At 41.6% G+C, this 14,657-nt stretch overlaps 2 protein-coding genes across 2 annotated transcripts in view; one reads left to right on the forward strand and one right to left on the reverse strand.

The window, feature by feature from the left end:
- inpp5f (inositol polyphosphate-5-phosphatase F) overlaps positions 1 to 14,657 on the forward strand; it is a 271,778-nt gene that overhangs the window by 252,924 nt on the left and 4,197 nt on the right. The window lies entirely within an intron of this gene.
- The window catches only part of mcmbp (minichromosome maintenance complex binding protein), a 34,548-nt gene continuing 26,374 nt past the window's right edge, over positions 6,484 to 14,657 (reverse strand). Inside the window, exons 13-16 of the mRNA XM_070876668.1 lie at positions 13,095 to 13,228; positions 11,705 to 11,869; positions 11,527 to 11,615; positions 6,484 to 9,014 (exon numbers count right to left, since the gene is read on the reverse strand). Coding sequence (XP_070732769.1) covers positions 8,888 to 9,014; positions 11,527 to 11,615; positions 11,705 to 11,869; positions 13,095 to 13,228 — 515 coding nt within the window. The 3' untranslated portion in view covers positions 6,484 to 8,887. The remainder of the gene's footprint in view (positions 9,015 to 11,526; positions 11,616 to 11,704; positions 11,870 to 13,094; positions 13,229 to 14,657) is intronic.

The raw sequence follows: 14,657 nt of genomic DNA on the forward strand, positions 1-14,657 counted from the left end.
GCCCAAGAGAGAAATTCCCTTGCCTTGTTCGTCCTCCCCAAATACATTACCTCACACTTCTCTGGATTGAAATCCATTTGCTTCAGTTCTGCCAACCTGACCAGTCCACTGATATCTTCCCGCAGTCTACAGCTTTCTTCATTGTCAACCACATAGCCAACTTTTGTATCATCTGTTCTTAATCATGCCCCCTACATTCAGGTCTAAATCATTGATGTATACCAGACAAAACAAGGGATCCAGTACTGAGCCCTGCAGAATCCCACTGGAAACATCCTTCCAGTCACACACAAACACCCATCAACCATTACCCTTTGCTTCCTGCCTCTGAGCCAATTTTGGATCCAGCTTGCGACTTGCCTTGGATCCCATGGGCTTTGACTTTTGTGACCAGTCTGCCATGTGGGATCTTGTCATAAGCCTTGCTAAAATCCATATACACTGCATCAAACGCACTACCCTCATCGACTGTTAACCTCCTCAAAAAATTCAATCAAGTTACTCAAGACACTACCTACTCTTAACAAATCCATGGTGACTGTCCTTGATTAATCTGTATCTTTCTAAATAAAGATTTATCCTGTCCCTCAGAATTTTTTCCAATAACTTTCTCACCACTGAGGTTAGGCCAGTAATTACTCGGTTTCCTCCCTTTATAAACAAAGGTACAATGATAGCAGTCCTCCAGCACTACACCTGTAGCCAGGGAGGATTGGAAAATGGTCAGAGCCTCTGCTATCTCCTCTTGCTTGATTCTATCCGTTGATTCCCTTAATAACCAACATTTTTTCGATCTCTGTCTTGAATATACTCAACGACTGAGCCTTCACAGCCCTCTGGGGTAGATAATTCCAAAGATTCACTACCCTCTGAATGAAGAAATTTCTTCAGTCCTAAATAGCCGATCCCTTATTCTGACCCCTGCGTCTAGACTCCCCATCCAGAGGAAACATCTACCCTGTCACGCCCTGTAAGAATTTTGTGTTTCAATGCGATCACCTCTCATTTTTCTAAGCTCGAGAGAATATAGGGCTTGTCTACTCAGTTTCTCCTCATAAGACAATCCCCTCATCACAGGAATCAGTCTGGTTCTGATGAAGGGTCATCGACTTGAAATGTTAATTCTGTTTCTGTCGCCACAGTTGCTGCCTGACCTGAGTATTTAACAGCATTTTCTGTTTTTATAACAGCAATGAAGTTATAAAAGGATGATATGTGATGGTGAGAGTTTGAGGTGGAGATTATTGCAAGGTTTCCTCTCATTTCATATGAAAGACTAGATTATTAAAATCAGTTTTTACTTACTATCATATTGAAGCAATGATCTGTTAATTTCACACCGTAGTCTGATGAGATTTTTGCCCCACTCAAAACCACCATCAAACTTGATTATCTATTGCTCAATGTGGCTTCAAGGAGCCCTAGTAAAATTGGAATCAATGGGGATCAGGGGGAAACTCTTCCCTTACTGGAAACATACCAGGCACAAAGGAAGATTGTTATTGGAAACCAATGAACTCAGCCCCAGGACATTGTTGCAGGAGTTATTTAGAGGAGAGCCCCAGGTCCAATGATCTTCAGCTTGCAGTGCATTCCATTCCATTTGCAATTACTCATAATGAAGCAGTCAATGTCTATATGCAATTGGGACCTGGACAATATCCAGGCTTTGGCTGATGTGTGATGAACATTTGTGCCATACAAGGGCCAGGCAATGACCATTTCCAACAAGAGCGTCTAACTAATATTAAATGGCATTACCATTGCCAAATCCTCAATTAACATCGTGGGGGGGGGGTGGTGTGCTCACTACGGAAACTCAACTGAACCAGCTACATAAATGCTACTGAAGCACATCACCGCCACTGGGTATTCTGCAGCTAATGACTCCCTAAAGCCTAAAAGGCACAAGTCAGGATTGCAGTGGAATACTCTCCAGTTGCCTGGATGCTTGCAACTGCAATATTCAACAAGCTCCAGACAATCCAGGACACTACAGTAGTCTGCTTTATTGGCACCCAATCCACCACTGGTGTTCTAGGACTGCCCTCATCCACCACCGGTGTACCAAGACTACAGTGTGTACTATCAACAGGAGGCACTGCAGCAACTCAACCAAGTCTTCAGTAGCACATCACAAACCAGCGACCTCCATCACCCAGAACGACAAGGGCAGCACATGCATACGATCACCATCATCTCTCTTAAAAGTGACTACATTTCAAAAGCACGGCATTGGTTGTAAAGCAGTGTGGGACATTGTGGTAGGCCCCACCACCACCACTTCTGGGTAATGGGATTGGGCAATAAATGCCAACTGTGCCAATGACTCCAACCACCCAACAATTAATTAAAAGCCGTTGATGGCCTACACAAACTTTTATTTTTGTTTAACTGCCAAGAGTTCAGCAGTTTTGGGTCCTTCCCTGCTTTTCCCTCGGTCCAAGTGAGGTTGTATTTAGTGCTTCTACCGTTATTAGAGAATGCAACGTGTATCATCTTTGTCTACATAATTGCACGTTGGTGCAGAACATTACAACACTACAGAGCAAGATTTGTCCTCTCTATGGACTGATAGTCCAGGGTAAATGTTTATTAATTTCCTTCACTTAATTCATTTTGATGAGCTAAACCCCCACAGGTAGCATTTGCAGTAGTGCAATATTATGGAGGCTAATGCACTAGCCAAATCTGCTCCCGAGAGTGGGGCTGGAAGCAGGGATCAAGAAAAATTGGTTGACTAGCAACAGCTCCAATCTCAGTTTAATGACTAATAGTGTCATCAGTTCACTCCAAATATTTTATAGAAAGTGACAGCACAGAAGGACATTTTCCTCATTAATTCTGTGCTGACTGCATTTCTCCACAAGGCACATAACTGCAATATAAAAGCATGAAGCATTGGTTATTCACAGCTGATTTCTGAAGAGATCTTACAACAGAAGTCTGGACCGAGGGCCAAACCTTTTCTCCCCTTTTTCTTTAAGGGTTATTGCTAAGTAGTTCCACAAGCTACCTCACCCATTCATCTGTGAACATACAATCTTGGGCTATTTGACTGGGGAGTTTAATTGCCAAGCTCTGATCTTTTAAATTTCTGGGATTGCCCACAAGGCTAACATTTATTGCCCATCCCCCATTGCCCTTGAAGGGGACACTCAGCCATCTTCTTGAACTGTTCTTTGTAACGGTTTGGTACAACTAAGTGGCTTTCAGAGGGCAGTTAAGAATCAACCACATTGTATATGTAGGCCAGACCAGCAATTTCCTTCCTGAAAGGACACTAATGAACCAGATGGGTTTTTAATGACTATCCGATAGTTTCATGGTCACCATTACTGATACTAGCTTTTTATTGCAGATAAATTTAATGAACAATGTAAAATTCCCCAGCTGCCGTGGAGGGATTTGAACTGATGTCGTCAGCTTATTAGACCAGGCCTCTGGATTATTAATCCAGTAACAACCACTTTGCTACTGTTCTGGGCTAATAGAAACATAGAAAATAGGTGCAGGAGTAGGCCATTCGGCCCTTCGAGCCTGCACCGCCATTCAATGAGTTCATGGCTGAACACGCAACTTCAGTACCCCATTCCTGCTTTCTCGCCATACCCCTTGATCCCCCTAGTAGTAAGGACTTCATCTAACTCCTTTTTGAATATATTTAGTGAATTGGCCTCAACAACTTTCTGTGTTAGAGAATTCCACAGGTTCACCACTCTCTGGGTGAAGAAGTTTCTCCTCATCTCGGTCCGAAATGGCTTACCCCTTATCCTTAGACTGTGACCCCTGGTTCTGGACTTCCCCAACATTGGGAACATTCTTCCTGCATCTAACCTGTCTAAACCCGTCAGAATTTTAAACGTTTCTATGAGATCCCCTCTCATTCTTCTGAACTCCAGTGAATACATAGAAACATAGAAAATAGGCGCAGGAGTAGGCCATTCAGCCCTTCTAGCCTGCACCGCCATTCAATGAGTTCATGGCTGAACATGCACTTCAGTACCCCCTTCCTGCTTTCTCGCCATACCCCTTGATCCCCCGAGTAGTAAGGACTTCATCTAACTCCCTTTTGAATATATTTAGTGAATTGGCCTCAACTACTTTCTGTGGTAGAGAATTCCACAGGTTCACCAGTCTCTGGATGAAGAAGTTTCTCCTCATCTCGGTCCTAAATGGCTTACCCCTTATCCTTAGACTGTGACCCCTGGTTCTGGACTTCCCCAACATTGGGAACATTCTTCCTGTATCTAACCTGTCTAAACCCGTCAGAATTTTAAACGTTTCTATGAGGTCCCCTCTCATTCTTCTGAACTCCAGTGAATACAAGCCCAGTTGATCCAGTCTTTCTTGATAGGTCAGTCCCACCATCCCAGGAATCAGTCTGGTGAATCTTCGCTGCACTCCCTCAATACCAAGAATGTCCTTCCTCAAGTTAGGAGACCAAAACTGTACACAATACTCCAGGTGTGGCCTCACCAAGGCCCTGTACAACTGTAGCAACACCTCCTCCCTGCCCCTGTACTCAAATCCCCTCGCTATGAAGGCCAACATGCCATTTGCTTTCTTAACCGCCTGCAGTACCTGTATGTCAACCTTCAATGACTGATGTATCATGACACCCAGGTCTCGTTGCACCTCCCCTTTTCCTAATCTGTCACCATTCAAATAATAGTCTGTCTCTCTGTTTTTACCACCAAAGTGGATTACCTCACATTTATCCACATTATACTTCATCTGCCATTCATTTGCCCACTCACCTAACCTATCCAAGTCACTCTGCAGCCTCATAGCATCCTCCACGCAGCTCACACTGCCACCCAACTTAGTGTCATCTGCAAATTTGGAGATACTACATTTAATCCCCTCGTCTAAATCATTAATGTGCAATGTAAACAGCTGGGGCCCCAGCACAGAACCTTGCGGTACCCCACTAGTCACTGCCTGCCATTCTGAAAAGTACCCATTTACTCCTCTTTGCTTCCTGTCTGACAACCAGTTCTCAATCCACGTCAGCACACTACCCCCAATCCCATGTGCTTTAACTTTGCACATTAATCTCTTGTGTGGGACCTTGTCGAAAGCCTTCTGAAAGTCCAAATACACCACATCAACTGGTTCTCCCTTGTCCACTCTACTGGAAACATCCTCAAAAAATTCCAGATTTGTCAAGCATGATTTCCCTTTCACAAATCCTGACTTGTACCTATTATGTCACCACTTTCCAAATGCGCTGTTATGACATCCTTAATAATTGATTCCATCATTTTGCCCACTACCGATGTCAGGCTGACCGGTCTATAATTCCATTTTCTCCTTCCTTTTTTAAAAAGTGGGGTTACATTGTGATGTGTCAAAGTGCGCGGTGTGATATATATGACAATGTGCCCGGTGTGCGATGTGTGACAATGTGCACGATGTGTTGTGCAACAACGTGCGCGATGTAATGAGTGTGCGCATTGAGTGATGTGTGACATAGCGCAAACATTGTCACACATCAGTGTGCACAATGTGCTGTGCTACAATATACACGTGTGATGTGCTACAATATACACGTGTGATGTGCTACAATATACACGTATGTGATGTTGCAATATACACACGTGGTGTTACAATATACTGTCTAATGTGTTACAGTATACACTCGTTTGCTGTGTTACAATATACATGCTGTGTGATGTGTTACAGTATACACACGTGTGGTGTTATAATATACATGCTGTGTGATGTATACACACATGGGCTGTGTTACAAAATGCACGTCGTATCATAAGGTATAATAACACAAGGTATCAAATTGCTGGATAATGATCAAGAGTGGGAATCCTCCCTAGCTCAGCACCATCTAACTCCGATCCAGTCTTAAAGCTGGGACCTTGACTAGTGTCACTGGGCTACAAAGGCTCCAATCTTTCCAAACTGTTGACAATTACCACCCAAAAAGAAAAGAATCCAAGTTTTAAAAAAAGGTATCTTTTAATTTGTTTAAGAAAAACTTTACAGCAAATATCCCTGATATGATCATTGTACAGAAATCTTGATCACTTTTACCTCACAATTCTTTATTGAAATTTTTGATTGATCCCACCCCTTATTTTCACTTTAGTCTTTGGATTGTTCCAGGTTTACCTCCATTTTAGCAGATGGCCGAGAATTTTTAAAAGTTCCTGTTACTCTTAAATTCAGTGGTAGTGCAGTGTGTGTTCCTCTTCACTAACTGTAATAAACACAGCCCTGTGCTTGAATTAAGGAAAATGCAAAAGGACATGATTTCACAATCATAATCCTTCATTGAATCAATCTTTCGCCTCCAAACCAACCAAATCCGAAAGTCAAAATGTTTGAAAAGGAAACAAAGATTAATTTTATTCAACCATATCAGTTTGTTAAATGAAGCAGTAATGAAAACCTAGAGACAAAACACAATCAAGGAAAGCAGCTCAAGTGTGTTCATGAGCTCCTGGGACAAAGCCATTACAAAACTGAAAAACAAGAGTCTTTATTCAAACTCCAAATGATTACATCTATCAACATTTTCAAAGTTAGGAAAAGTCCTTAGGTGCATTGCCCTACCACAAATTCTTTCATTCAGTGGTTGCACAGCTTCAAGGCTTTCTTTAAACTATTAAAAGGTCTTTCTAAATCAGTTTTGCACACCATGCCAGTCACCTTCAGAATGAAGACATGGTTTTCTATTAATCCTTAAATACAGCAGTGCTTTTTTTAAAATAAAATTTGCTTGATGGAATTAATGAGTTCACTTGCTATTCAACAAGCAGCTCATTATTAAAAACAGGGTCAGGAAGACATGACAGTAATACGCTTAGCTCAAGCACATTACTAAGTTCTAGAGGAGGGGTTGTTTGGCAAGGTGCTAAGGTCCAAACTTGGGAATATTGTTGGGAGAGAGTACAGGTAGCTAAGCTCTACATCTAATTGTGCTATACCCGAAAGTACTTAATGCCCACTCGGTTCCCAAAACAAAAGTAATCCATTCCCCAGCACCAACATCCCTCAGCTAGAGGAATGCAAAATCGACAAGAATGTGTATAGTTAAAAATCCCATCTCTGGGAACTCTTCTGCCACCAGCTGGGAAATCTCCATATTGTTAAATATTTAAATTCACAGTGCTGGTCAGGTCTAAATTAAACACATTACAGCAACAGGCTCAGGAATTGGGAAGCACTTCTGTTTGATGAGACAAAGCTGTCCTTTTTTGGACCTTCGTATGAAACCAGCAGAAAATCGATTAGCTCTCCTTCCTTGCTGGCTGCAAGGTCCAGCTATTAAATAAGCTTGGGCAGTCTTCATTCAGTTCCTAGTTAGAGTGGACCACATTACTCAAAATTGCAATCTTGCAAAGCTACTCTTAAGTTCAGTGGTAGTGCAGTGTGTGTGCGTGGCAGACAGGAGCTACTTTCAAGATTGGACTAAGCTACCATGCTGGGACAAAGTACAGGGAACTTTAGTACCGGACCTGGGAGCGCTCAATGCTGCCACTGGGTGTACAAACCGGAGAAAGGTTCCACAGTCCTGTAATGACTGGCTTCACCTGAACTCCTGACAACTGGCAGGCTGCAAGAAGAGTTTTTTTTTAAAAAAGTGGAGTAAAAAGTTATTCTCTTCAACCAGTCACTCTTATAAGAAAGCATGATAGAATGCTTGAGGTTTTCCCAAGAGTGTTTGCTCAGATATAATTGAGCCTGGTATAGCACATGAACCAGTAAACCACAACCGGGCAGGGCGGAGGGGAAAAGATACCACAGAATAGATGAATTGGTTCGACTTGCCTGATAATCCACTTACTCAGATTAAAAACAAAAACCCGGCAGTGTGTTGCAAGACTAACTGAAATCAAAGGTTTGGGATGTTTAAGGCTGCTCCAAAAGCTTTGTTCTGACAGGCCTCATTTGAACCTAATTTTACAACTCCGCTTATTCTGCTGCAGGTCTACAAACTACTACTGTCACCATTACGCTCGTTACTAGAAGCACATATTCTACATAACTGAATAAGCATGGACAATCATCATGCCCACTCTTTCTACAGCCCATCTGCCCACCAGAAATTCTACCCCACTTCATTAGATGTGCCTAAATTGCACACTTGATCTACAAATCAGTATAAACACTGGCGCATAACTTTACTGAATCTTAGAAAATAATAATTTTCACAAATTGATGCAAAAATACAGTTACGGTTTGAAGGCAGCTTGTACATAATTTAAATACCCAGTAAAGTCGGAGCGGTTGTATTAAGTGATAAATAAGAGGCCGCTTCAATGTTAGAAGTTAACCAGCTTTGATTAAACAAAAGGTTGTCCACACTTAAAACTACGACGTGTAAACAAACTGATTCACCGCTAGTTCCAGTGTCAGTTTACAAGTTTAGATCGGAATGTGCAAACAGCACGAGAAGTTCATCCCTAACCCACAATTTAGTTTTTAAAACAAAGAATCTAACAGCTGTTGAATTCTTCATATTTCACACTTGTTTTTTTTTTAAAAAAAAGGCAACTTTTAACAAGTACAATGTTATGCAAAAACAGTTTACAAAATTACAAAAATAGCTTGTATTTGAGAAATTGTGGTAAGAGGAATGTAGAAGATATTTTCACAACTGGATGTATTTAACTAAAATGCAGAGGCTTCAGTACAAGCGACACAGACATTAGAAATAAAGTAGTCAGAATTTAGATTTATAAGAAATTTTTTGTAAGAAAATTTGATACAAATGATCTACAAAGAGGGGGGAAAAAATGTTTTTCCTCAATGTGATGACAGATTTGGCAGGTGGGCTGAGAAGGAATGTTAGCTCTTTAAATTTACATAAAGCCCACTGATACGCAAGTTCTATAAACGCTCGAGTTTTAACGACAGTCCATCATTAAGGTTCGTTGCCATTTACATGGGTTTGTTGCTGTATCCTGCTTTTGCGAAGAACCTCCAATTGCTTTGCTCGCTGCCATCTTTCTCGTGATAAGGTCGTGTGGCCAGCACTCAGAGATACCAACCTGTTTAAAGGCAAACGAAAGTTGACTCTTAAATTTAAAAAATTACTCAAAAGCTACAATTCAATATAAAAGCATCAATTAGGCAACAGCTGAAACATTTTTATATCTTGCAAAATATAGTTATGTACAACATACAGTTTGTTTAAACTCATTCACCAAATTCTCTCCTTCCTAACTTGGTTGTCAAATTACTTTTCAATTTGAATATCTTTGTGGGATGGAACTTGGTGCAAAATTAAATGACAGCACTGATACTGCTATTACTCGATGTGGTACTAATGTTCCTCACACACAGAAATATGTGACTGTTACAATCTAAGGTGCTAAGGAGTCAGCCATTTAGGACTTCTTCACTCAGAGGGTGATGAATCTTTGGAATTCTCTACCCCAGAAGGCTGTGGAGGCTCAGTCGTTGAGTATATTCAAGGCAGATATTGGTAAGATTTCTGGATATTAAGGGAATCGAAGGATAGCACGGGAAGATAGAGTTGAGGTAGAAGATCAGCCATGATTTTATTGAATGGCGGAGCAGGCTCGAAGGGCCGAATGGCCTACTTCTATTTCTTATGTTCTTAAGGTCAGACACCAGAGTGCACTATATTCATTTTTAAAGAAATGGGAAGAACTAATGTTTCCATTTTTGCAAACTTTATTATAAGTCTTAGTGATATTAAAGTCAGTAGTAAAGCTCAGACCAGATAAGCAGACTTCTGTTGGAGCCAAAAACACTCATGCTAGAGCTGCTCTGTTGGTGCCCCATGATTTTGTAACAACCTTGACTAATGGTGCTGTTATACTATAGTGCCAGTTTAACAATACCTGTTTAGAAAGCGAGACTCAACAGCAATTTATGCTGCCAACTTTGCATTCATATGTACTCAAGCAAAGGAGAGCTCTCTGCATGCATCGCTAAATGCACACAGAGTTCAGTTTCAGACCTCATATACCCTCCATCATCAAGAATGCCTATTTCCACTTCCACCAGTGCCCACTCCACTCCTACCTCAGGCCCTCCGCTACAAACTGGCATACAAGGGAAGTTGGATAAATGGTCAATGCGGAGGATGATAAGAACATAAGAAATAGGAGCTGGAGTGGGCCATTTGGCCCCTCGAGCCTGCTCCGCCATTCAATAAGATCATGGCTGATCTGATCTTGGGCTCAGCTCCATTTCCCTGCCCGCTCCCCATAAATCACTCAAAAATCTGTCTATCTCCACCTTAAATATAGTCAATGACCCAGCTTCCACATCTCCCGGGGGCAGAGAATTCCACAGATTTACAACCCTGAGAGAAGAAATTTCTCCTCAACTCAGTTTTAAATGGGCGACCCCTTATTCTGAAACTATGCCCCCTAGTTGTAGATTCCCCCACAAGGGGAAACATCCTCTCTGCATCTACCTTGTTGAGCCCCCTCAGTATCTTATGTGTTTCAATAAGATCACCTCTCATTCTTCTAAACTCCAATGAGTATAGGCCCAATCTACTCAACCTTTCCTCATAAGTCAACCCCTTCATCTCAGGAATCAATCTAGTGAACCTTCTCTGAACTGCCTCCAATGCAAGTATATCCTTCCTTAAATAACTGATACAAAGTGATGGGGAAAAAGTAGGGTAGTGTGATTTGGACTGCTCGAGCAAAGAGCCAGCAGTCACTATTGGCTGCCTTGTGTATTGTCAACCTCTCTGGTTTTGTATGCCATAATCACCTGCAGACTCTATTCCAATGCCCTCCTTACTGGCCTCCTATCCCCCACCCTCCCTAAACTCCATGTACAAAATCCTGCTGCATTATGCCATTCAATCATCCCACTCTTCACCAACTGACATGAACCCAGCGCCCCAACTACCATTAGAATCTTTGGCCTCATCCCTACCCTATCTCTGCAACTTTCTCCAGGCCTATAACCTCCCCAACACTGCAAGTGTTTTATAGAAAGATAATAAAAACAGATGCTGAGCAATTTTGAAATTATGACCAAAAGCTAGGTTAAAAAGAAGGGATTGAAGAAAGCTTTTAAAGAGGTAGAGAGAGAGAGATGGGGGGGGGGGGGGCGCAAAGAGAAGAGATGGGGGGGAGGGGGGAGAAGAGAAAGAGGAGGGGTGAGGGGGGGGGGGTGAGGAGAGAAAGAGAGGAGGGGTGGGGGGGGGGGGGAAGAGAAAGAGAGGAGGGGGGGGAAGAGAAAGAGAGGAGGAGTGGGGGTGGGGGGGGAGAAAGAGAGGAGGGGTGGGGGGGGGGAAGAAAGAGATGAGAGGAGGTGGAAGAGGAAGGAGGGAGAGAGAGAGAGAGAGAGAGAGAGAGAGAGAGAGAGAGAGAGAGAGAGTCAGGTCCACAGTACAACTGGTCCTTTACTCACACTCTCGACAAGAGTACATTCAAAACCTGGTATTTAGTGAAAAGGTGAATTGAAATACAAGAAAACAGGAATGATTAACTGTTTGTGTTTGTTATAAAGGTGTTTCAATATTCCAAAGAGAAAATCAAAGCAACGAGCCATTTCCAGACATCTTACCTTGCTACAACAAGCAACTGGTGGAAATCTTCTGCAGTTATGCTCTGAGGATCACTCTTTCTCATCTCCACAAAATCTTCTTCCACTGCCTAGAATATATCATCATTCAAAATTTAAAATCACATTACCTATCGCAGAACTTGAAAAAATAGCCACCAACATAAAAAGGACATTATACCGTGGTCACTTCATCAGATATACTGTAGTCCATTAGTCTCAGTAAGCTCAGATATGTGCGAAATTTCTTTAGCATGGAAGGCAGTACAGCTGTCTGCAAATTAACCATGTACTCTTCTATGTTGGCAGGAATCATCTGAGGCTGCAGGTGGACTTGGCAGTCAGACTATAAATGAGATAAATACTCTACTTTAGTAAATTCCACAAGAGAGCAATAGAAGCGATACTAAAAAAGAGCAACGCAAAAGATTTTCCAGTGATTTCCCAAGACCTGCCTAACAATCTGAATTTTATTCATAACAGTATGATCTAGCAATGTAAATGCATTTCAGCATTTTTACAAAAATCACAATTATTTTATGTATGTTACACATTATGACCGAACATGACACTTACAACTTCACCCCTCATGTTGTACTTTAGATCCAATTGTTTAATTATGACACCAGTGATTCGTACTAAACTATCAAATAGTACTTTACAGCACTAACAGAAAGCAAGCGAAAGAAAAAGATAAAAGTTTAAAGTAAACTACAGCATTAGGGAGTGAAGCACAAAGTGAAAGACATGCAAATTTTTTTTTTTTTTTTTTAAACTGACAGTTCAATGGATAGAGAAAATTACTGAATCTGCCAAACTGAGTTCCAGTCAACAGAAGTAATCTCCGTGATAAACAGTTCATTTTCAGATTGTCTAAATAATCCATGTAATATCACTAATAAAACTCAAATGAAATGATAGCAGTAATTGTAACAATTAAAATGCGACTAAAACCAAGATGCAGATTTTAAAATGTTAACATTTTTAAATCGAGAGATTAATCACGATTATTTTAAAAATTGTTTTGATAGCCCAGAAAAAAAGTCCAGAATTAACCTAAGGTTTTGGGTCTCCTGAATGGGGCAGGATCACAAAACTACAAGTAGTTCTTAAAGGGACCCTAACTGTATAATGCACTCTTGTTCATCCTACTGGACGAATCCCAGTAGGAAGTGTGGGCGTGTTTTCTTGAAGATGAAACTTGCAGAGCATCTTTATCCCACCAGTGTGGACAACAGCAGATGCAAATTGCCTCATGATAAAACAGAGAACCACTTGCAACTAAAAAGGTTACTTCCAGCTTTTCTCAAAAATAAACTTCAAAAGTTGATGTTTTAGAGGGAGATATTATTGTTTTATGTTGATTCAAAAAAGGTACACAAGACTTTCCCTAAAATTAAAATATTCTTATTATGCAAACATCATATTATGTTGTCATTAGGGTTGTGAAAAATCACTTCAGTGCATTATAGCTGTATTGCACACAATTTATTTCGAACAAAAATCAACACGACTTGGACCACGATTTACACGGCGCAGTACAAATAGATAAATCCACACAGCACACGTACCGGTAAGAGAGATCTTCCTTCAGAAGTGATGAGCACATTAATATTGCAAGGGAATTCCATCTGGTGATAGTTGAAGTCATAGTCCACCTTCTGCCAGGTAATCACATTACCAAGCGCTGTCACATTTCGGACACCTGTGAAAGATTGGGCATCTACAGTGATCGGGAGTGACACAAATGCCTTGTTTTTAAATGGCAGGTCGATTACTCCTGCTTCTAGTTTACAAATCTAAGAGGGCAAATAAATGAATGTTTTGAATGTATAAGCATTCAAATAGCTGCAGCACAACTGACTATTACCTCACAAACTTAATGGGATTTTCCAGTTAAAACTTCAAGACCTCTGAAGATGGCTAACTATAATCATAATATTTCAAACATGGAAGCCAGCAGTGTCTGAAGCCAGCAGCTGCCTTCATCTGAACGTAATAAAACACTAACAGGAAGCAAACCGAATCATGGACTGGTGCAGCAAAGAAACCAATAAGCAAGTGGCCATAGAAAGAGTAAGGAGCCCCCGGGGTTTTGGTTTGCAATCCCAACTGGGGGTATTTTGACAGTACGTGTTTCTCACAAGTGATATTAACACAATAACGATAATGCTGCAGAGAAACATAGAAAATAGGTGCAGGAGTAGGCAATTCGGCCCTTCGAGCCTGCATCACCATTCAATAAGATCATGGCTGATCATTCACCTCAGTACCCCTTTCCTGATTTCTCTCCATATCCCTTGATCTCTTTAACCGTAATGGCCATATCTAACTCCCTCTTGAATATATCCAATGAACTGGCATCAACAACTCTCTGCGGTAGAGAATTCCACAGGTTAACGAGTGAAGAAGTTTCTCCTCATCTCAGTCCTAAATGGCTTACCCCTTATCCTTAGACTGTGACCCCGGTTCTGGACTTCAACATCGGAAACATTCTTCCTGCATCTAACCTGTCCAGTCCCGTCCCCGCTCATCCTTCTAAATGCCAGTGAATGCAGGCCCAGTCGATCCAGTCTCTCCTCATATGTCAGTCCCGCCATCCCGGGAATCAGTCTGGTGAACCTTCGCTGCACTCCCTCAATAGCAAGAATGTCCTTCCTCAGATTCGGAGGCCAAAACTGAACACAATATTCCAGGTGAAGCCTCACGAAGGCCCTGTACAACTGCAGCAAGACCTCCCTGCTCCTATACTCAAATCCCCTAGCTATGAAGGCCAACATGCCATTTGCCTTCTTCACCACCTGCTGTACCTGCATGCCAACTTTCAATGACTGATGTACCACGACACCCAGGTCTCGTTGCACCTCCCCTTTTCCTAATCTTCCGCCATTCAGATAATATTCTGCCTTCCTGTTTTTGCCACCAAAGTGGATAACCTCAACATTTATCCACATTATACTGCATTTGCCATGCTTTTGCTCACTCACCTAACCTGTCCCAAGTCACCCTGCAGCCTTAGTCTTCCTCACAGCTCACACCGCCACCCAGCTTAGTGTCATCTGCAAATTTGGAGATATTACACTCAATTCCTTCATCTAAATAATTGATGTATATTGTAAATAGCTGGGGTCCCA

Source organism: Pristiophorus japonicus, chromosome 3 (genome assembly GCF_044704955.1).
Source record: "Pristiophorus japonicus isolate sPriJap1 chromosome 3, sPriJap1.hap1, whole genome shotgun sequence".
NCBI classification, from domain to species: domain Eukaryota; kingdom Metazoa; phylum Chordata; class Chondrichthyes; family Pristiophoridae; genus Pristiophorus; species Pristiophorus japonicus.